Source organism: Aulostomus chinensis, chromosome 7 (assembly GCF_037954235.1).
Source record: "Aulostomus chinensis isolate RoL2024-O1b breed Wild chromosome 7, RoL_Achi_v1.0, whole genome shotgun sequence".
Lineage (NCBI taxonomy): Eukaryota > Metazoa > Chordata > Actinopteri > Syngnathiformes > Aulostomidae > Aulostomus > Aulostomus chinensis.
Window position 1 is genome coordinate 2,427,518 of NC_141326.1, and position 22,180 is coordinate 2,449,697.

The 22,180-nt window shown below is 45.3% G+C and overlaps 1 protein-coding gene across 5 annotated transcripts in view; it reads left to right on the forward strand.

The window, feature by feature from the left end:
* Positions 1–22,180, forward strand: part of srgap1a (SLIT-ROBO Rho GTPase activating protein 1a) — a 90,451-nt gene that overhangs the window by 49,869 nt on the left and 18,402 nt on the right. For 3 of the 5 annotated variants that reach the window (XM_086208127.1, XM_086208126.1, XM_086208128.1), the window contains exons 5-15: positions 3,137–3,316; positions 4,057–4,185; positions 6,673–6,894; positions 7,438–7,539; positions 12,600–12,797; positions 13,222–13,306; positions 14,315–14,342; positions 15,328–15,433; positions 18,141–18,201; positions 18,944–19,021; positions 19,194–19,328. In XM_086208127.1, coding sequence (XP_086064253.1) covers positions 3,137–3,316; positions 4,057–4,185; positions 6,673–6,894; positions 7,438–7,539; positions 12,600–12,797; positions 13,222–13,306; positions 14,315–14,342; positions 15,328–15,433; positions 18,141–18,201; positions 18,944–19,021; positions 19,194–19,328 — 1,324 coding nt within the window. Of the gene's footprint in view, positions 1–3,136; positions 3,317–4,056; positions 4,186–6,672; positions 6,895–7,437; positions 7,540–12,599; positions 12,798–13,221; positions 13,307–14,314; positions 14,343–15,327; positions 15,434–16,081; positions 16,116–18,140; positions 18,202–18,943; positions 19,022–19,193; positions 19,329–22,180 lie in introns of all 5 variants that reach the window. The other 2 variants (XM_086208130.1, XM_086208129.1) reach the window with 1 other exon arrangement.

Consider the following 22,180-nt stretch of genomic DNA (forward strand, 5'->3'; position numbering starts at 1 on the left):
AAGCATGAATCAACAGCTAATCCCACTGCCGTAATTGCCGCAATCAGCCCTGGAAACCCTTTAGCTTAGGTTAATGCCTCACACATGTCGGTCAGATAGATTCTGGTGTACTTTTAGAGTACCTGGATGAAATTAAGGCTGGATGCTCTTAGGCTATTGTGTAAATAGTGCTTCATGCTGTTTATTCCGTCTCCTAGCTCACACAGCCTCGTGCAACAGCAAGTTCAGTCACAGGCACCAACCATCGAAAACCTCCCGCCTTCTTTTTCCTGAGCTGTTTAATTTTAATGCTTTCCAAATTCCTGACCAACTGAGCACCTACTGTAGGTATCAACGGCATACATGTGCAGCCCAGCTAAGACCAAGCAGCGCTTGGATCTACCACTGCACATCTGCCACTGCACATCTGCCACTGCACATCTGCCAACAGGATCTGCCCACGTTTTTGCTTCATCAGCCAGTGGTTTGGATGAGTCGCTCTCATTTGTGGCCAAAAATTCTTCCATTCGGTTCCTGACTCAGTCGGTCTCTGCAGGTAGATAAGGGGTCGTAGTCCAAGACAGTCCAGTAACTAAACCGTGACATCATCACTTTATATTTTGCTTTAATGCTTTGTGGCATCGCAGGACACATGACCCTCCCTGGGCTCTGCAGTAATCAATAAAACTGTGGTGAATGCAAATTCTGTTTCCCTCTTGTGCCTGCAGTCTTGTGTTGTGCTCACCTGGAGACAGCGTGACATGTTGTTGCACTCTGTAGGACTTCAGCAGAGCTGACAATGTTCCAGACACAACAATTTGTTACTCTAACCTGGATGTGTGTCACTCTCACCACAGTTCTAGATTTGACCTGGTTTAGCCTTTGTGGGAGGACACGCATGCACGCACGCACGCTCGCACATGCACGCATGCGCACACACTCACTGGTTAGCTATTGCATCAGACAGCCACAGTCCTCATGTCCGCCACCGCCAATGAAATAACAGGTCTGGTTTGACTCTAAATATGTCCGTCTAAAAGAAGCAGCAAAGTAAACACAGCAGCGCCAGACTGTAGACCAGTAAGTGAGGAGTACAGGGCCCAAGGTCAGTCACCCATCTCTGAACTGGTTCCAGTTGGGCCAAACCCCACCAAAGTCAAAGGGCTCCAGACAAATCAGGCTTTGCCCTGCTGGTCCATTCATACACAAATAACTCATTTTGGGAGGAAAGTGTTTAGATTTTCAGATGGGCGAGCCCCTCCCTATTTGTGCTGCAGTAGAAGAGGTTTTGTGTAAGTGTGTTGCATACACAGGTTGGGGAGCTGTAATTTGCTGAAGTTGGTTCATTCCGGGTTAAACCACTCATGCTCTCTTCTGCTGCCAGGTGTTTCAGTGTACAGTGCAGGGTTTTCTGACCTTCTCTTCTCAGTTCACTACTTTTGGCCAGATGCATGGACTATATAAGAGATGTGGACTGAGCCAGCCGTTTGGATGCCTTACGTTGGCTTTTTGGATGAGAGGGTGGCACTGATTGCTAAGATGGGTCCATTGCTTCGCCTCCATTGTGATCAGTGCAGTGGTGGTCGTAAAGCTCCAAATCATAACCAAATGAGACCATGATTCCAACATGAACATGGTGATTTTTAAGGTAGTTAAGCTGATAGACGTTGATGTAGTACAACACCTGTTGTTCTCCCTGTATGGACCGGATCAGTTTCTGTTTTACTGTTGACCCCGGGAAAGCCAGCAGTTAAACTTCAGGGAGATGTTCCTGCGTTAAACCTGTTGCAGCTGGGCTGCCGGGACTGAGATGAAAGAGGCCTGCTTGGGGAATAATCTGCTGTTCCTCAGTAGCAGCAGCTCACCGTCTACCACTGTGACAAATGCTAATGGTATGTATGATGGATCTCTGAAGGTCAGCAAGTTGTCTTACCTATGACTCAATGTTTACATCATGGGTCGTGGCTGGTGATTCTTCTGCGTTATCTGTTCTGACAGCCATACCAGCTTCAGACATGTAGCCCACCCCCTTCAGTGACACCAGATGCAGTCAGCGGTTGTCATACGTCCCCTATGTTTGTCTTCTATCCATCCATCTATTTGTCCTTCACTCTTAATGACGCTCACACTCACACACACACACACACACACACACACACACACACACACACACACAGAGTGAACCTATAATTCTTTTCTAATCTCCCTGAATTTAAAGAACTAATTGTTTGTGTTTTGTGACTTATCCACTACTTAGCGATTGAGTCACTGCCTAATGGATTCATAGAGTGTGTATGAGTAACGCACACGCAGCAGCCTTTTCCCATGACGATGACTCAGACTGTAGGAGGTAGTCTTAATCAACAGTTGCCATCAAGAGGATGCCTTTCCCTTGGATAAAATGGGCGGCTGCAGTTATGACTCTTCTCGTTACATCTACATCTATTTTAGAAGCACAGTGTGATGTCAGGATGATTCAAGCAAATTGTTAAATTTTATTTTGAAATTAGCCGATCATAACTACACATCATGTCATGATCAGCCTGTTAAGCCTGAACAGGAGCTTTAACCCCCCCCCCCAAAAAAAATAAAAATAAAAATAAAAACTAACCTGATTTCAAAACCAGAGGGGAGTACCCAAAGTCTACTTTTACTTCCTGGGTGGTTGTGTTTTTTCGCTAACCCCAACACAAGTCACTGGTGGCAGCATGTTAGATTTAGCTGCAGTTATTTGTGGTTGTTGTGGTTGTGTGAGTGCCCCATATATAAAAGACCGTAGAAAATTTTTTTGGTTTGTGGTGAGGGGAGGGATGAACAGCCTGCTTTTCTGATGAATGAGTGGGTGAAAAGAGGGAAGCCATGGTGGTGGGGATGAAAGGTCAGAGAGGGGAGGCATCGCTCAGATGGTAGAGTGGCCGTCTAGTAATTTAGAGGGTCGGTCCCAGGCTCCTCGGAAGCCTGTGTCTGAGTGTTCTTGAGCAAGATACTGAACCCTTATTTGTTCCTGATGCCTTCACCCCGTGAATGAATGGGTGAATGTGCTGCTAATTGCTGTAAAACACTGTCTATTCGCCATATTGCTGGTTTAATAAAGACAAACAGGGATCAAACTGGGCTTTTTTTTTGTCACTTCATGCTTACTTTGCTGTGTGTCCAGGTGATGAAGACCTACCACATGTACAACTCTGAGAGCATCAGCGCAGAGAGCAAACTGAAGGAGGCCGAGAAGCAAGAGGAGAAGCAGATCAGCAGAGGGGATCCGGTCTTCAGCATCCGCATGGAAGACAAATACCAGAAGCGCAACTCTGTGAAGAAGATTGAGAAGATGAAGGAGAAGGTAAAAAGGCCAGGCCTCCTCCAACATTTTACTTTGATTTTGGTTATTGTACTTCAACCTAAAGCTATTGATAGTTGTGCCATCCCCTCCTCCTCCTTCAGAAATTAGGCGTCTTCTGAACCACGCTCACTTTGATGTGTCACCCATGAAACCACAAGAAAAACTGCTTCATTTGGTCCCAGGCACATCTTTGCTCTGCAGTCCAGCTGAAGTCTGTTGAAGCTTCATCTGCTCACCATCCTCTGCTTGTTTTCTATAAAGTTCTCTAAGACAAAAGATTAAATTTCAAGTGGAAAAGGTTTTTTTTTTTTTCTTCTTTTCCCTGGAATGTCTCGGTGGGAAGTGTTAAAATATGGATGATTTGGAAGTGTGAGTCAGACTCCAACGGTCAGTAGATGGTGACTAACAGCCTTCTGTTTGTCTGGCTTAGGGGAAGTGTGGGTTACAGACAGATGGTTCAGAGGTATCCTAATTGAAGCAGAGGACACAGACTGTTTACAGTTTAGACTTTTATTTCTGTTCTTGTTCCTTATTGTCTATTTTTACCATATTTCTGCTCGTTTCTTCATAAGCTGTTGTTCTGACAGTCGTTCTGTCTCAGCCCTGGGACACACAGTGCGCGCAGAGACATAAAAGCACAAACACTTGTCAAAAAGGCAATTTTTGACTCATTACATTCCTCCTCTCTTGCTCTGTTGTTGTCTTTTTCCTCATTCGCGCCTCCTCATCTCTCCCATCAGCGTCAAGCTAAGTACTCCGAGAACAAGCTGAAGTCAATCAAAGCGCGGAACGAGTACCTGCTAACACTGGAAGCAACAAACTCCTCTGTTTTCAAATACTACATCCACGACTTGTCCGACTTAATTGATGTAAGTATAAAACCACGTGCTTTTATCAGCCCTCCTCTCACACAGCGTCACTCTCAGTCCGGACTTGGTTGTGCAGTGTGACTCAAAACCTTTTTTAGAGGACGTTGTTATGCCACATTTTAGTGTCCCTTTTTCTTTGGCGTGTTCCCCCCCTAAGCTTCATGCTCGTCATGCAGAGTTCATTGCTATTCAGGGCTGTTTTTGCTGACCTTTAGAGGAGCTTTAAAATCATAATCAGAGGAGAGACTGATGACTTTAGCAGCCAGGCCGAATATAAAAGACATCTCAGGACACCAGACTGTGGGATGGAAATTACAGCGAAGGACAGAATTAAAGCAGCTTATTAACTTTTCTGATGAAAAAAGTATTCTTTCCCCTAGGCCTTTTCACCCTGTCATTATTGAAATCTCATTTTGTACTGTTTTCTTGACGGTATGTCATGTTTCAAAAATGTTCCACATGCCTCAGACGGTCTTCAGGCAGAGTGGAGTGTGAGAATGACCCATATATCTGCCATTTACAGCTGCGGGTCATCACTCCGTTCATTGCAGCACTCAGGACTCTTTACTCTGCCTTGCCAGCTGCCTAGTTTGGCGTTCTGCTAGCTTAAAACATGACTTATTTATAATATGGCTCACCTGAGTTATTCTTTTGTTGAAAAAAATAAACTTGCTGCACCATTTTCTTTAGTGTTTCTAAGGAAACAGGAGAAGCCTGGATTTTTAGCGGGCATTTGGGATTTTATATTCCATACAGGGCTGAAGGAGAAGAGGAATGCAATCGCTATGCAGCAGCATGCTGGGAGCTGAAATCACCTCTCTCTTTCCGCTTTGCTCTCAAGCCTTCTCATCTCACCAGGGTGTGTGTGTGTGTGTGTGTGTGTGTGTGTGTGTGTGTGTGTGTGTGTGGGTGCTCTGCATGAGCTGTATTTGCAGCCTCACACAATTTCTTATTGATGAAGAAGACTTTTATGGTCAATAACAATCTGAGCATGCCAGCTGTTAGCGGCCCCGCTCGTCACTCAGGCCACGTCATGTTTGAGGTGTCACAGTCCGGTTTGGACCGGTCATCTTTTCAGTTTTGGATGTTGGTTTTTAGGTTGTTGTCTCAGTTTTATGTTTGTTTGTTTTTTCTTCTTCTGTGTCAAAGTCTTTTTTTGTCGGTTCCTGTTTTATTGTGATGTGTAACCCACTGGCATGTGGTGTATGTTGCTGTCATCAGTCTCTGCCCCCCCCCCCCCCCCCATCCAGTCAGCTGACAGCAGGACGGCAGGCTGAATTTGGTCCAACATTTTGTGGAAGCCATTTTCTAGGATGCAAATAAAATAAAATGGTAGCTTTGAAGGTGCCATTGCAACATTGATGCGTCTGATATTGGAACACGTAGACAAGCCCAAACCGACTGCTCTGGTTTTTTAGAGTTACACATTTATTTATTTACATTTATTCTCTACAATTGAGCCCCAGCTCTGACTAACAGATGTTTCAAATGGAGGTGAATTCTTACACACAGAAAAGAGTCATTCAGACATGTGCAATTTCTGTTTTTACTCATGTTGGAGCACCGCAGGGCTGCACGAGCTCGCCTTTACGTGCCACACTTCATACTGACGTTTGGATTATTTGTTTAACAAATCGGATGACGCCACATTGTTGTCTTTGCTACACCCTGAAGATTATCCTATTGTTCATCAGTCAGAATGGTGGAGGGGTGTGAAGATAACTCACTTATTATCAAACCAAAGAAAACAAAACAAATGATTTTTGGTTTGCTGGTGAACTCGTGTCCTCCAGCGAGATTAAACAGGTCTCTCATTGTTAATATTTGGGTGTTTGTGTGGATGCTACTCATCCTGCAGTGTCCATATGGACTTCATTTGTTGCAAGGTAAAGCAACATATATATTTTCCTGAGATTGTCATTTGGTGCAAATGGACAGAACCTGCTGTTATGTTTTCAGTCTTCAATACTGCGTTATGCAACATGGAACACGTGCTCGCTTGGTTGTCTTTCCCTGCACCTTAAAGTCCAACTGGCTTTACTGTTGTGTATCTGACTGTCGGTCAAACACTTGAGCCAGATTTTCAGGCAGCGTGCACCCCTGCAAGCAGTCTCACATCGACCTCCTCATATTTTATTTGAAGAACATCAGCTTCTGCCATCAAATAGACGATCCAGAGTGCCGCAGGCTCGACCCAACTGACTGAGGAATTCTTGTCCATCAGTCTTCTGAATTATCAAAGCAGTGTCTGGACTTTAAGTAGGCCGCGAGGTTCATGGCTGGACCTGTGGCTCTGGAGAGACCTTGGCCAAGCTTCCAGTTATTAAAAAGGCTTTAGATCCTGGAGGCAACGCTGAGGTTACATTACAAAGAGGCAACATTATTGGTTCTCTTCCTTTCGCATGTTTGGATATTTGAATGTGTCTGCGTGTGATTTTTTTGTGGAATATACCAGCTAACAACAGATACTCTCCTCTTTCCATCCAGTGCTGCGATTTGGGATACCACGCCAGTCTGAATCGGGCTTTGCGTACCTACCTATCAGCTGAATACAACCTCGAGACATCTCGCCACGAAGGTCTTGACATCATAGAAAATGCGGTGGACAGTCTGGACCCACGAAGTGATCGACAGAGGTTTATGGAGATGTACCCTACGGCTTTCTGTCCACCAGCAAAATTTGAGTTCCAGCCTCACATGGGAGATGAGGTGCAGTAGCTGGTGGAATGATGATAATATCTGATGATAATATCTGATGATAACGCGGTTATGATGTGGTTTGATAAAATTAGTTGATGAAAATCCCCAGAACTTCATGTACATAAAAACTGGATCACACTTGGAGTTTTCCACTGAACACCACAGAAGTGAGTTCTAGTTCGTTAACTGTCTCAGACTAAATGAGGTGGGATTTTCAATGTCTTCTTGCATCATTTTATTACATCTGGGAGGCTGGTTCAGATTTTATGGGGCACTGCAATTGAAAACTGTGTGTCATTCTGCACCTCGCAGTCATGTTGCTCAACGTGTTTTAGTGATGGGTCGTGACTACCAGCACTGATTTCTTGTCTGCTTCCTTGCTGTAGTTGTGTGCCTCACAAAATTCACTGTGGTTTACTGTGCAATTTAGATGAATTTGGATGTTTGCATCCTGTTTAAACCATAGGTTGCGTGGCCTCTTTGTTCCCTAGTAAGGTTGTAATTTCAGGTTCCTGATCATAGACAATCATTTTGCTCTTTGTTTGCTTGTAGGTGTGTCAGGTCTCAGTGCAGCCACCAGTGAACGGAGAGCTCATACTGCGGTTCCAGCAGCTGCAGTCTCGCCTGGCAACTCTGAAGATTGAAAACGAAGAGGTAAACAGCGCGAATGAACGCACCTCTCCGTGTACCTGATGTTGTATGTGGGGGAATAGATGTGGCAAACACGGTACGTGTACACTGCTCCAGTTTTGGTTATGTTTCATTACGTTGCTATTTGTCAGTTTCAAGATGCTGACAGTTGCATAGTTTCAAGCTAGTAAAATAAAGTTAACTTCAGCCAGAAGTCATCCAAGGTGAGAGACGTCTGCATACACACAGCTGGCAGAAACAAGTACACACACTTTGTGTTTTCCTTTCTCATGCCCTGCACGTAGCTATCAAACCCTCTCAGTGCAGCCTCCTTTTCTCTCCTCACCGGTAGCACTCACCGTCTTTTATTTGTGCAAACCTGTCCTGAGCTGCTCTGTTTTGACATTGCTGCATCTCTTCGGGCTGTATTGTTTTAATCTGTCTGCTGCATGCTTGAATAACCCAACTTTTTTTTTTTTAATAAAAGAAAGTCCATCAGGGAAGACTGCTGCGGTTTCACGGACAGTGGTTATGTCCATCAGGCCGGCCCCTGTATCTCTGACCTGCCTTCCCCTCTCCTCACTGCCTTCTGTCTTTGTTCTGGTTCTCTCTGCCCCCACCACATCAGTGCACTTCTGTCTTTATTAAAAAAGAAAGGGTAAAAAGCACTGGAGCATGGCATCTTCCATACCCACCATGGCCTGAACTTGGAACTGCCATATTGTCCTTATTGAATAGGAACTGACCAACTAAAAGCACATGTGCATGAATGAAGGAAGCACACTTTTAGCTGTATTTTTGAGGTGTTCTTGAGGCTTCGAACAACTAGAAATTTCCAGAAAATAATTCCCTTGGAGCCGTGTTTACTGATTGAGTTGTCAAGCGTTGCACAATTTCACAGATGCCCTCCAACTTAATTATGTCACTTAATTAGCAGTTTCTTTGTCACAAATACAGTAGAAAAGCAACTGCTGTTGATCCAAATGAACAGCAAAGTTCTGATTGTAGAAACAAGCAAAACGCAGTTATTTCCCTTCTTAAAGTTCCTCATCAGCTGTTTTCTGGGTTCCTCCCTCTCACAATGCATGTCGTTCCCTTTAAAAGAAAGAAGGAGCAGCACCGGCAATGGTCAAAGCACTTTTGATCAGTTTTTATCAGTTCAAACCTGCAATATTACATTTGCCTTGTGACTGCTTTTAATGTGAACTGAAGGCAGGAAATGGAGGGAAATTTTGGACTGGAAATTTAGCGGACAAGCTGACATCGGTTGGTTGAAATGGTAAATCGCTTCGTTAAATTACAAGAATGCTTCGTTTCTAGTGAATACCTCACCTGCATTACCTTCATGTTTCTTTTTTAACCAATTTGCCACTTGTCAGTCAGTAATTAATGTTTTTGAAGGACTTAGATAAAAGGTGTGTGGGGCTCCTTTTTTTGGCAAAAGGGGCGTGAGCATCTATGATTCAGGAATAATCTCAAGTGAGACGCATGCTGGGGATTTTCACACGTGAATCAGTGATTCAGTGAAATTGATTATGATAAAACAGAAAGCTGCATCTGTTACAGGTGATGATGCTGCGAATATACATGCTGCTTCTAAATAGCTAAAAACTCTAAGCCTGGCAGGACAGACCTTCTGTATTATCACCCCAGTCTCAAGGGGGGCGTCAAAGACCAGATGTGAAGTCCGGCGAGTTATGGCATTGAACAGTGGCCTGTTCAGCGTACTTTCATAATGTCAAGCCGCTGTTCACCTTGGACGTATTCTAACCACCACAGTCTTGTGTGACGTGTTCTTTACTGAGGCTGCAGTGAAAGTGTTGGTCAGCTGCTGCTTGCTCCAAACATGCCAGCGGGGTTTTCCTGCCCCCCCCCCCAGCCGCTCAAAGCAGACGTCCGTCCCCACTGATCCTGGATCTGCTCCACCTTCCTGCCTGGTAAAGGGAGGTTGTCACAAGATGTGCTTGCTCATGGAGAATTGTTGGGTGTAAATTAATTGAAAGAGTGTGGCTGCAGACCTGCTCCACTTGTAAAGGAACATTTGATTTGATTTGATGCTACACAAGTAAAAATCGACTTGACTAGTTTCCGGGGATGAAACGGCCGGTGATTGAATCACCGTGGCCCTCGGTGCATTGGTACTTTGGTGCTCACAGAAGACATGAATTCAGCAATCGTTTAAGTGTATATTTGTGTCTTTGCGGCCTGCTGCAGGTTAACCTGCTAGGGATTGTGTAGGCTCCTCAGGAGACATGTGAGTGGACCATTACTGTTAATAATCAAGCCTTGAATTTGACACATGCAGGCCCGGAGACATAAAAACTCTCTTTAGGACAGTCCTAAGAGCGATGACGTTAGCCCAGCATAAATACCAACAGTTCATGATTTCAGCTCTTTAAAGGTTATTAAATACGTTTATAGATTGTTGTTAATTATCAGTTCATTTCAGTTTTACTGGGCGTAGGCATGCATGTGTGTACGTGAGGGTATGATGACAGGTTTCACGTCCCCTTCTCTCCACCTCTCTAAATTGGAGGGTGCTGCTGCCTTGTGTTAGGGTCACCAGATGGCCTCTCTTCCTGGGCACATCGTGCCAGAAACATCCTTGAAAAATGAACTCTTGAAGCGCTGTGACAACCTACAAGCACGACTGTCAAATGTACGAGAGAACAAGAGAGCCTGTCTTCATCCGGCCAGGAAAAGCTGCTGGGCAGTGCTTCATTGAAGTGCAGCTGTTTCCTCAAACCTCTTTGACTTGTGTGAAATGGTGAAAGAAAACATTACTCGAGAATTTGCCCTGCATTAGTGGTGGGTGGGGTACAAATTGGGAAGGAAGATTTCGGATTTTGCTCTTGATGAGGGGCTTAACGTCCATCTCTAATTTGTTGTCTTTTCCGAGTCTGGTTCATCTGTGGCCATTTAAATGTCCTTTGCCTCCATTTGCACCAGGGCAGGTACAGAAGAGGATTTCCTCCTCTGCTCTCTCCTCGAACAGTTATTCCCTAGTAGTTTCTAGACTCTAAACCCAGGCAATCCAATGCCATCTTTTCACTGGGAGTTTTTGTTTTGCTGGGGATAAAGGAGAGCACATCAAAGCCTCTGTGTGTGTGTGTGTGTGTGTGTGTGTGTGTTCAGAGTGGGACGACGAGCAGCGGCCTGTTGAAAGCTGTGGATGGCAGTTTGCTCTCTAGCGTGAAGTGATGGGTGTTCATAACTGTCAGTGGTGTAACATCTGACGAACATACTGATTCAGAATGGAGTCATTTTGCAATTAGACGGCACAGAACTTTTTTCTTTGACAGGGAATGATTGCAAGTCATCCAAACCGAGTGTTGGGCTCTCTGGCTCAGGCTGCATAGTTCTGTAGTAAAAGAGCTGAGTCAAGTTCCTGATAGACTCAAAGTACCAACTCGTTCCCAGGGACCTTCTCAGCAGTTATCACTGGTAACCATTGGTCCTCTGAATAATGGATGGATCCAACAGCTTTTTCACTGGGAGCAATTCTCTCGCATGCATGGGTTCTGCCTTTCATGATGACAGCTGGGCCTCTTGCCTCCAGGGGGCCACCCATGATGAAGCTGCCAGGAGTGGGGGGGACCAAACACACTCAGAATGTGGAACTAATGTCTTTTTGTGGCAGGTAGCTAACTATTTTAGGTACCCGCCATGATTGTTTTATTTGTGTAAAAGTAGCAGGCATCCATCATCACTTTATTCCAGTGTCTTTTCTTCTGTCTATTAAAGCCAGAAAATTCTTTTTCGCCAAATGAAAAACCTCATCTGTCATCACAAGACAGGATGATGATGTTGCGGCGTTGAATGATCATAGAATCCCCTTTTTGTACGTTTTCATTAGCCGTGTTCCAACTTGCAGTGTATTTTTTCTTCACAATGGGACGGCTAACAGTCTGAGCTCATGCACATCGGCTGCAGGTGCGTGCGTGTCAGCACTGTAATCCATCACAGCAGCGCCTGAAAGACGTGAAGGCCACCTTGCTGTTCAGGTGGGTATTTTACTTTTTTGAAGACCAAAATGAGTCACAGGTGAAAGCAATTAAGGAAGCCATGGGGCCACCGTGTGTGCTTCAGTGTGTGACAGTGAGTTCTTTCATCAGCTGTGAGCAGATAATAATTGAGAAATGAAGAGATGAGCTCTGAGTGGGTAGGTGGGTGGGGTCCTACTGACCATTACTCATGATTAGGAGGAATTCCAGCTGTGCCCCGCACTCAGGACCCCCCTTGACCTGGGGTGCCCTCATGTTTTCAAAGCAGACACAGTGAAGCTCAGTGGTCGCCGCGCACCACTCTGCCCCATCTCTGTCTCTGCCGACTTCTTTCTCAGCGGCAGTTGTTGGTGTTTGTTCATCTGCTGGGCTTCTTTTCCTTGTGCAGGCTCCCTCTCCTCCTCCTGTATCTGTCTGCTTTTTCTTCTTGGCGATTTATATTTTCTCAGGAACTTTTCTTGGCAAATACCCTCAATTCTCAAAGTGTTAGTGTTGTTTTTCTAGTTAGATTCAGTACATATTTGTTCTCACAACGTTATGCTTGACCCTCTAGTGACCCTAGTAGTTCAGCACAATAAACTTTAATCTACTTTTTCAATATTGAAACCTTTATTCGTCCATTCATTTGCCTGCCCTTCCATCTTCTCTCCTGCCATCTGACTACATACTGGCCTCCGTCATGGCCTGCTAGTCTTGCACACTGAACATCTTTCTCAGTAAGTGGAGGAGCCGGCACAGCCAAGTCTTGATGCTTAGAAGCGCCAAGAAAAGCACTCCTTCTGACAGGAACAAGGCGGTTATGGAAATGAATCTTAAAAGCCTGCAACTGAATGTAGCGTCTCCTCCTCACCTCTGACCCCTCTGAGTGCATGCAAATTGATTGCCTCGGCTGGAAGTTCCAGGATGTTTTGGAATGTGTGTTAGAAACCCCCGGGATATTTCAGTCATGGGTTTCCAGGAGAGGACTGTGATGAGACTCGCTGCTGAGTGCACCGCGAGTAACGTCTTGACACCGTGCAGCACGTTTCTCAAAATAAAATTCCTCACCCTCATTCAACCTGCTATCCTTTTATACCCCAGATCAAAAAGACATCGGAGGCCACCCTCACCACCATCCAGGACATGGTGACCATTGAGGACTATGATGTGTCCGAGTGTTTCCATCACAGCCGATCCACCGAGTCGGTCAAGTCCACTGTGTCGGAGACATACCTGAGCAAGCCCAGCATTGCGAAGAGGAGGGCCAACCAGCAGGAGACAGAGCAGTTCTACTTCATGGTGAGTGCAGGCACGAAGAGAAGAGTGTTGCTGGATTTGAGTTGACAAAAGAAAAATGAAAGAGGAAAGAAAAAATGCAGTCAGGTATTCTGTCACATTTCTCTCTTGTCTGTCAATGAGAGGCTCGAGAACGAAAGATTAGAATATGAACCTTTCTAGAAATTTTCAATGTAAAATGTCTTTTTAAAAAATTCTATAGACTGTAAAACTTGTCCTCTCTGAGATCTTTGATGTGCTGGCAGAGGTATAAATGTCCCAGAATGTTCCCTGCTGTCAACCCTCCTGCTCTCTTGTTCCAGTCTGAAGATGGACATTCTCTGATAAAGGTTTGCCCTTGGCTGCCTTATCATAGATTGCTGTCTTAAGAGCGTGTGCCCCGGCTGGCACTCGGCACCATCGTGTAATTGCTCTCAATTCTCCACAGAAATTCCGTGAGTTTCTGGAGGGCAGCAATCTCATCTCCAAACTGCAGGCCAAACACGACTTGCTGAAGAGGACCCTTGGTGAAGGTACAGTCACAACCCTTCACTTACCGTCTATTTAAAGCTCACACTGTCCTCATTCTCACACCGTTTGCAAGTTCTTGGACTTTTAACCGCTGAACTCCCCTTCCACCAATGTGGGTGTGTAAGATCTAATCTGTATTCAAACAACTTGCAATTGGTATTTTTTTTCCTGCCATCTTGTCAGCTAATTTCAGCCTTTTCCATGGCAAACATCCCATTATTTGCCTGCTTTTTCCACTAGTCAAAGGCCCTCGATGTTAATCTGGGTTTTGGCCAGGCAACCTAGAGCTGAAGGGGATTGTAAACTTGTATTATCCGTCTTAGTGATTGATTTGCTCCGAACCCATTGGACTGCAGTGCGTTAGAGTGATGGCGGTTGTTACGATGGTCTCTGCTACATCGGTGGGATCTCTGAGAGGCCTCAGACAAAGTGTGTCTGTCTGTCTTGGTTCAGCTGTCTGCCTAATGAGTAACAGGGCCATGTGCTAAAAAGGAATAGTCTCCCATATGCTCGTAATGTTAATCATATTGTTGTCAATAAGCAGAGGACCGGCATGAGTCACTCAAGCACACGGACAGGTCAGATCCTGTTCGTGGGAACAGATGGCCACATATTGGAAGCTACTCTTGTTCTCCAAAACCATTTGGAAGCTATTTTGTTCTTCATCTTCCTGCGCCTGTAAAGGATTGGAGCTCCGTTTGGCACTGTGAGGAAAACCGTGTCTGTGTTTGGCAGTGCTTGGGTCAGTTGTAACTATATACCTGGGAGTCATTTGTTTGTATCGCAGTTGTCATGTAGCTTAAACATTGCTTGTCTAAGTTTCTCTGATAGAATGTGTTGTTAGGTGCTGTGTGCAAAGTTGTGCGTGTGTGTTTTGTCTCTGCTGCTCAAGAGGCCCATGGCTTCAGATGTCTCCCGTGGTGCATGTACAAGACACCGCTGGGACCTCAGAGACATGTCCTGGCATGTCCACACACCCTCTCATATCTCTTGTCTCTCTTCACCTGCAGGCCACAGAGCTGACTACATGACCACAAGGTAAAGCTCACACTCACACACCCACACACACACACACACACACACACACATCAGTGGATATTCAAGACACACACGTTTTGTGATAAGATGCAGATCACCAAGATGACGATTGCAAGCTTTGGGAAGTTGGCAGGAGATGAGAGGGGAAGGTTGTCTGTGACTGTGAGTCTTGGAAGTTCCACTCTAGAGAAGAGCAGTGAGCCGATGCGCCGAGCTCTCAAGCCCTGTCTGGTGTAGAGTGGCAGGGTGACTGTGCTTCCCGCCGCTGCTGGGTGTCATGGAGAATATTTCACCTAAGAAATGATGTTTTAATTTATCAAAAATCAAAATTGCTACGGAGCCATTCACAATGAAAAATAACTCTATTTAAGTCTGGTGCATCATTTTATTTAAAAGTTCTAATCCTCATCATCAAATCAATGTACGTTTATTTAACATTTTCCAAAATCAAACTGGCAAGGTCTGGATCGACAGCATCACAGCTCGTTATGAAATACCAGGGGCGTAGCAGTGGCTGCGCATCCAACGAAACAAAGGCTCGTCATCGGATGCGTGATGTCATGTGTTTGCATGACCACATTTATAACCATCTGGCTCTGTCAGTGTGACTGAGAAACCGATGGCACTAAAGTCCTGCATTCGTTTCATCTCCGACCTCCAGGTCACAGAAAGCCAAATTGCTTTCAGTCACATGCTGGCTGCTGACATATGCGATGCTCCCAGCAGGGCTGATTTTTCACTGACCTGTCATATTTTATAGAGAACGAAGGGGCAGGATTATCAAGAAATTTTTCATTCATGGGTTTTGGCAGTTGCTGAAATCCCCTCAATCACCTGTCCATCATCCTAAGCCCAAGAGTTTTAAATAACCTCAACTTAAATTCAAGATCCTGAAGGACGTAGAGTTTACCGGGGCGAAACATCGCCGAGGTTCTGAAAATGACATTTGTTTTTGTCTTATTCTAATACATTGTTTGCATTCTAGACATCCCAATGGGCCGCTCAAAACCCACACTGGCACCCGGCGGGCTAGACCTCGCTCTGTTTTTAATGTTAGGCTATTTAATGGCAATTTGGAGTCATTTATAAAGGTATTGATGACCACTCTGCCCACTTGTCATTGCTCCTCTTCCTATCAACTTTCTGTCTTGCTCTGGCTTTCTGGCCATTTTGGTGGGTTCCCCCAATGCATCTTTACTTTGTCTGTTACCAACAACCACAATTAAACAAAATATTTGTGCTAAGATGGATTTGGAAATCTCTCGCATGAGTCGGTGATAGATTTGGAGGGCTGCAGGAGGAGAGGCATGGCAGTTTGAGGGATAAATGTTTGTCTCAGTCAGCTCCCCTGACTCACTGCTGACCTGGCATCACTGAGCTGCTCTGGCAGAGATATGCCCTCCTCCTGAGAGCACAGGCCAGTGAAAACAGCAGGCTAAATGACAGGCAGTGAGCGGATGCCAGACTGATAAGGTGAGCTGCCTCCCTCCCACAGCCTTTTCACTGCCTCCAACTGGTGACCGTGTCCAGTTCTGCCTTGTCCTTTTCAGTTCCTGCTGTTTTCTTTTGGGGTTAATGCCAGCACAGAGTGGAATGAGGCTGCACTCTTAGGAAGAGCTTTGGTGGGCAGCTGCTGTGGTCCTAATCTGGGTCTCGCTTCTCTCTCTCTCTCTCTCTCCCCCCCCCTCTGTTTTCTCTCCCTCCCCCCCATCTCTGGCTATCGCGAAACCTCTCTGTAGCCGTGGACGACGGAACTCACATGCTCGACATCAGGTAGACGCCTTGAAGCATCTAAGGGGGGACCCTCGCTGCTTGCCTGTGCTCATTTCCTCCCTCAACATTTTCCCTTCATGTTTTGCGTGTTTATATCTTATAATCATCAGCTGACTCAGACAGATTGAATACAATCAGTGCAACATAAACAAAGATGCTGGCGCAAACGAGCTGAACTTTATAGAGCATTGCTCAGTGCAGGTGAAACGTGCTGCACAGAGTGAACGACCAGAAGAACTGTATGAATAGATAAAAGATCACCTCTAAGCAAACCATGAAATCAAGGGCCTGAGGAGCATGCAAATTCAATCCATCAGCGTACCTAGTATAGACATGTATATACGATTCGAATAATGAGCTTCTAAAAATGTAGGTGTAAAATTAATTGAAATACAGCACTAAAGCTAAGCAGGCTAATGAAAGACACAGCAGAAACCGGTGTTCTATGTAATTAGGCAGCCTTGGAACCCACCTACCGCCACTGGGCACCATGTTCCAGCAGGTTGGAGCGTAGCAGTCAGACGCGTTCGCCAGTTTTCACACAGACCCGGATAACAAGCAGACAGCTTGTTCCAGTCTACCTGGTCCAGGTAGTTTGTGGCTAAAGGCTTAACATTTCAAAATCAATTTTAAAATTTATTGTTAACCCTCAGCACGAGGGTTATGGTCGGGTTTCCTCTCTCTAGTTAAAACTGCATTAGCTGCGGTTAATGGAAATGCTTTAGTGATTCTCGTGAGCTGTATTGTATATTTCCGTGGTCTAGCCGACTGTAAACCAAAGAATTAATGAGGTTTTCTGAATGTTCAAGGGCTTAAAAGCTCTTTACACTCAGGATGTAGACCCTTAATCGATAGCGATATTCCTAAGTATGGATTGTCTTTGGAAATGCCCAGCACGAGCCACTTCCAATGTCAAAATGAGTATTGAGTTCATCTGCAGTCACCCCCAGTCTGTCCAAAAAGCTAGCATTACACAACGCTGCTGTACCAGACCTGAGCCTCAACACTCAACGGCTCCACTCCAGTGATTGATAGTCGATTTTGCCGGTTGGATAGTGTACACACTCCTGGGGGCTGTAAACAGATCCACTGTATCATTAAAAACATGGACAGAGTCCCTGACCACCACTGATCTGCTGGAGCAGCTGCCACTGAGGCCGAGCAAGAGTGTGTTAGAAAAGATGGCCTGCGTCTGCCCTGTGCAGCTCCAGACCTGAAGGCGTTTTATAACCTTGGAATAGGTTTCTGCAATATGAAGATATATGCGGTGTGCAACAGAAGAAATGCTCTTCAATTGGGGGGGGGGTCATGCCGTAAATCCAGGCTGGCTTCTTGCAAATCCAGCTAACCAGAATTGTGATACGGGCCACCTTTGGAGGGAGAAATGGCAACAGAAGCGCACCGCTGCAGCCCAAAATGAGAGAGATGATTTTGGCAGTTGCAGTTTGTTGAAATTACAGAAGAAAATAGTGAGTTGAATTGCAGGTGTGTGGTTCTGCCGCTATTCACTGATACGCCGACACTGCAGCTGGTCTAACTCAGTCTGAGTCAGTTGGATGTCTACTAACGCTCACCTCTGTCCAAACCGTCCTACTCACCTTAGTCTGGAAATGCATGTCGATCTACGTTGAACGACACACTTCATGCTGGAGCTCGACCGATGCGTCACATGACCAAAAAGAAACCACAGAGACCAAAACTGCCATAATATAAAACACACATTTGAGTCCTGATAAATTATTTGTGTCGAGAGTTTGTAATTGTTGGTTTGAGAAATAATTCTAATTTGAATGATGTATAATTGTCTTCTCCTTCTTTTTGTTGCCAAACATGAACTGTTAATTATGTTGATCACAAACTGCGTTCTCTCACCGAAAAAATTGTTTCATAGGTTCTTTGTCAAATGTCATTTAGATCATCCAGTGTCGGTTGGGCTCCAGCTCTTACACATGTGGAGACAAAAACAAACAAAAACACACATTTCCTTACTTTGTTTTGGGGTTTTCTTTGTCTTCACTCTCCAAGGACTCAGGACAAGCTATCCCGCGTGTGGTTGAAAGCTGTATTCGCTACATAAATTTGTACGGTGAGTTGGACTTTTTGATTTTACTCTATGGAGAGATTTGATATTTAAGTAAAACAACAATAAACTGATAGGCGTAACCCCAATTTTCCCCTTCACTCTGCCTCCTGCAGCAATCCCCATGTGCTAATTGTTAAGGTGTGTCAAGTCTGTTTATGTTTTTATTTGTATCATGTTGGGCGCTTGCTCCACTTCAGTCGCAGTCATGGGAAAGTGCAGATTCCATCTTGTTTACAGAGGTGGAGTCTTTCCACCCTGACAAACCCATGGACTTCCCAGTCTGGCACAAAGTTGGTTTGAAGCATGATTGAAAATGACTCTGAAGGAAAGTCAACTTGACGCTTCTTAAGATGAGACACTCCCAAGATCTGAGGGTCTGCAGGGTTGTCCGCTGCACTTGAGCACGCAGCCGGCTGAAGACTTTCAAGGAGACAACGAAAAGGAGACAAACAGCAGACTAATTAATGCTTCGTTTTGACCCTTGACCTCCCCCCTTATTAAATCCTAATCCCAGCTGGAAGACACTTTGGCTAAGCTTGATTGCGGCCTCCTTGACTCATTAATTATCCTTAATTAGAAAAGTGAAGGGGCATAAAACGAACAGGATGTGCTTTTTAGAAACAAACTGAAGAAGGCTTTATTCGCTCCGTGAAAGAGTTTCTTTTGTACTTGTTGAGTGTGTTTACTTTCTTCTCCAACCTCTGTTTGTTTTTTTCTTCAAATGGTCTCTGCCTTTCTCTTGCAGGCCTCCAACATCAAGGAATATTTCGTGTATCTGGATCCCAGCTGGAAGTCAACGACATCAAGAACTCATTTGAGAGAGGTACACGGTGTCTGCTTCGTCCCAGATTAATAAATGACTTCCTGATTATCTGATCCATGTGTTCCTTGCTCTGAACTGCACATTTGGCGTGCGGCTCCTGATTTTACATGATATTGTGTGTATGTCAGTTTTCCAGATGTCCAACTGACCTGCTAACTTGTCATTATCTCAGGAAACGACCCTCTGACGGACGATGAGAATAATCATGATATCAACTCAGTGGCTGGTGTTCTCAAGCTTTACTTCCGGGGTCTGGAGAACCCACTCTTCCCCAAAGAGAGGTTCAGCGATCTGCTCTCCTGCATCAGTAAGAACAAACACTTTTCCCTTGGCTTATTGGTGAGCTGGCTCTCATCAGATTGCCTCTCTTTATTGTTGATTTGGACAAATTTTCTCACTGAAAATTTTATTTTGTGAAGAAATATCTTGTAAAATTGCTGGCTTTATTTGCTTTACACACACAAAGCATATTTCTAGTCTTATAAAGTCCCGGGGAAACAATAGGCGTGACTGTTGGTAGTGTTTCATCAACAGAAAGGCTCTGACTTCTCCGTCTCTTTGGCTCTTTGTGTGGACGGCACTCTCTGGTATTTGTTGAGCCCTGGAAGAATATTATCGGTCATAAGTGGCACAAAGCCGGCCGTGCTTACACGATGCTGGTGGAATGTTAAATGTCCACCACATTTAGAGCTGAATCTCCTGTTGAGTCGTGTCAAGAATAGTCACATTGTCATTTTATCGTGAGTCACTCGGCTCTTTGTGTAGCCTTCCCTGATCTAAGACATGACATGGGAGGATTTAAGGATCTGTTAGGAGCAATCAAACCAGCTCAGTGTGTGCTGTAATGCCATGTGTGTCTGTGCCGTGCGTACTTGTGTACCTATGAAGTATGGTTGTGTGTGCTTCCTGGGTGTACTTTAACACATTTGTGCAGGATGAGTGATGGGGATTCCCTGTTTACATTCCCCAGCTCAACTTGCTCGTCATGGCAGTGTGGGCTGCACGCCCAGCAGGGCTGCTTGTTCAATATGGAGCTGCAGAGCTGAGCTTCAGCTGATAATGTTTTTGTTCTGTGGCTGCAGACTGGAGCTTCACTTAGTTTAAGTTGTAGATGTGTTAGCAGGCGATATGTAAGTGCGCACTGGAGTGTATCTCTGAACAGAAGCTCCTAAAGGGCCCACGAGCCCTGCGGAGCCCTGGTTGTCCATGAAAAATGAAATGCATCACAAGTATCCAAGAGGCCCAAATCCTAGGTGGCCCTGAGTGGCTGGAAGGTGACGGAGCTATTTATAGCAGGCGGCACATCCACAGCTCAGCCAAATGAAATGGACATCCACGATGGATCCATTGGGACAGAGATGAAAGACCTAAGAGTGGCTCCACTTACCTAAGAGATGAAGCAGAGCTGTGGGGTTGGAATGGCGTGTCCGTGCGCAGAAACACAATCTGGATCCTGCTGGAGTTTAGAGGCATTTCCCCATTCAAGCCACAAAATGGTTGACAGCAGTTTTTAAAATACTGACTTCATTTAAACAGTGAGTCTGTGTGGATGTAAAGTGCAAAGTTCCTTCTCTTCCTCTGCAGTGTTAGCAGCTGAACTGAGGTGAACCAGGGTTAACACATTTCCTGTGGCCTACACACACACACATACATACACACACATACATACACACACACACCGTTTCTACATTAGTAAATCTTTGCTCATCACTTTAAAATCTCCTCATATAATTAGAATAAGCAAGTATTATGCTTGTGTATAGGGGCCGGCGTGGCTCAGAGGTAGAATGGCCGTCTAGCAACTGCAGGGTCATTGATTCTATCCCCACTTCCCCCAGTGACCGTGTCCAAGTACCCTTGAGCAAGATGTTGATGTTGTCACAAGATGTGAGAAAATGGATGGATGGATGCTCGTGAATTTCCATCTTGTGTCTGCTAGCCTGGGTGATAATCACACAGAATGCTAAATGGTGCTTTGTAATTTCTACAATTCTACAGTTTCATTTAGCAGACGCTTTTGTCCAAAGCGACGTACAACACAAGCAAGAATTCAGACTTAATTAAGGAGAAGTCCATAGGAAGCGCAAAAGTGCTTCAGTTGTGATTTGGTCACAGGTACTGCCATCTAGTGGCAGGAGAAGTGTTGCCCCCCCACCCTTTATTTATTTATTTATTTATTTATTTATTTATTTATTTTATATAACAGACATACAACATCACACAACCCAGTTAGTGCTACATAGTCACTAAGTGCTGGGTCTTGGACCCTCTGACTGATTCTACCACAGGACAAAGAGGAGCAGAGTCAGGTTCAGTGCCTCGGTGCTCTCTGAACAATTGAGTCTTCAACTGTCTCTTAAAAGTAGAAAGGGACTCAGCAGAACGCACAGAGTTCGGTAGTTGGTTCCACCATTTGGGAACGACAGAAGAGAAGAGTCTGGCTAGAGATTTGGAGCAGCGCTGGGCTGGAAGCACCAGGCGTCTTTGGCATGCAGAGCGTAGTGGGCGAGAAGGAGAGTAGACCTGGATCAGGGATCCCAGGTAGGCTGGAGCCGTTCTTGTGATTGTTTTGTAAGCCAAGAGAAGTGCCTTGAATTTGATCCTGGCTGCCACTGGAAGCCAGTGAAGAGAAACCAGCAGCGGGGTGACATGTGCCCTTTTGGGCTGGTTGAAGACCAGACGTGCTGCTGCATTCTGTATCATCTGCAGAGGCTTGAATGAGCCTGCAGGGAGGCCTGCCAGAAGAGAGTTGCAGTAGTCAATGCGTGAGATGACAAGAGCCTGAACCAGAATCTGTGTGGTCTGTTGGGTCAGGAAGAGTCTGATCTTCCTGATGTTGTAGAGGGCATAACGGCAAGACCGAGAAACTGAGGCCACATGAACCTTAAAGGTCAGCTGGTCATCAATCATGACACCCAGGTTTCTGGCTGAGTTTGTGGGCGCAAGTGGGCTCGAGTCAAGTTGGACAGTGACCTGAGGCTGAACAGATGGACAAGCTGGAAAGACCATGAGTTCAGTCTAAGACAGATTCAGTTGAAGGTGGCGTTCCTCCATCCATGTGGAGATATCAGCCAGACACGCTGGTATACGATCTGAGACCGTTCTGTCATCAGGTGGAAAAGAGAGGAAGAGCTGAGTGTCGTCAGCATAACAGTGGTA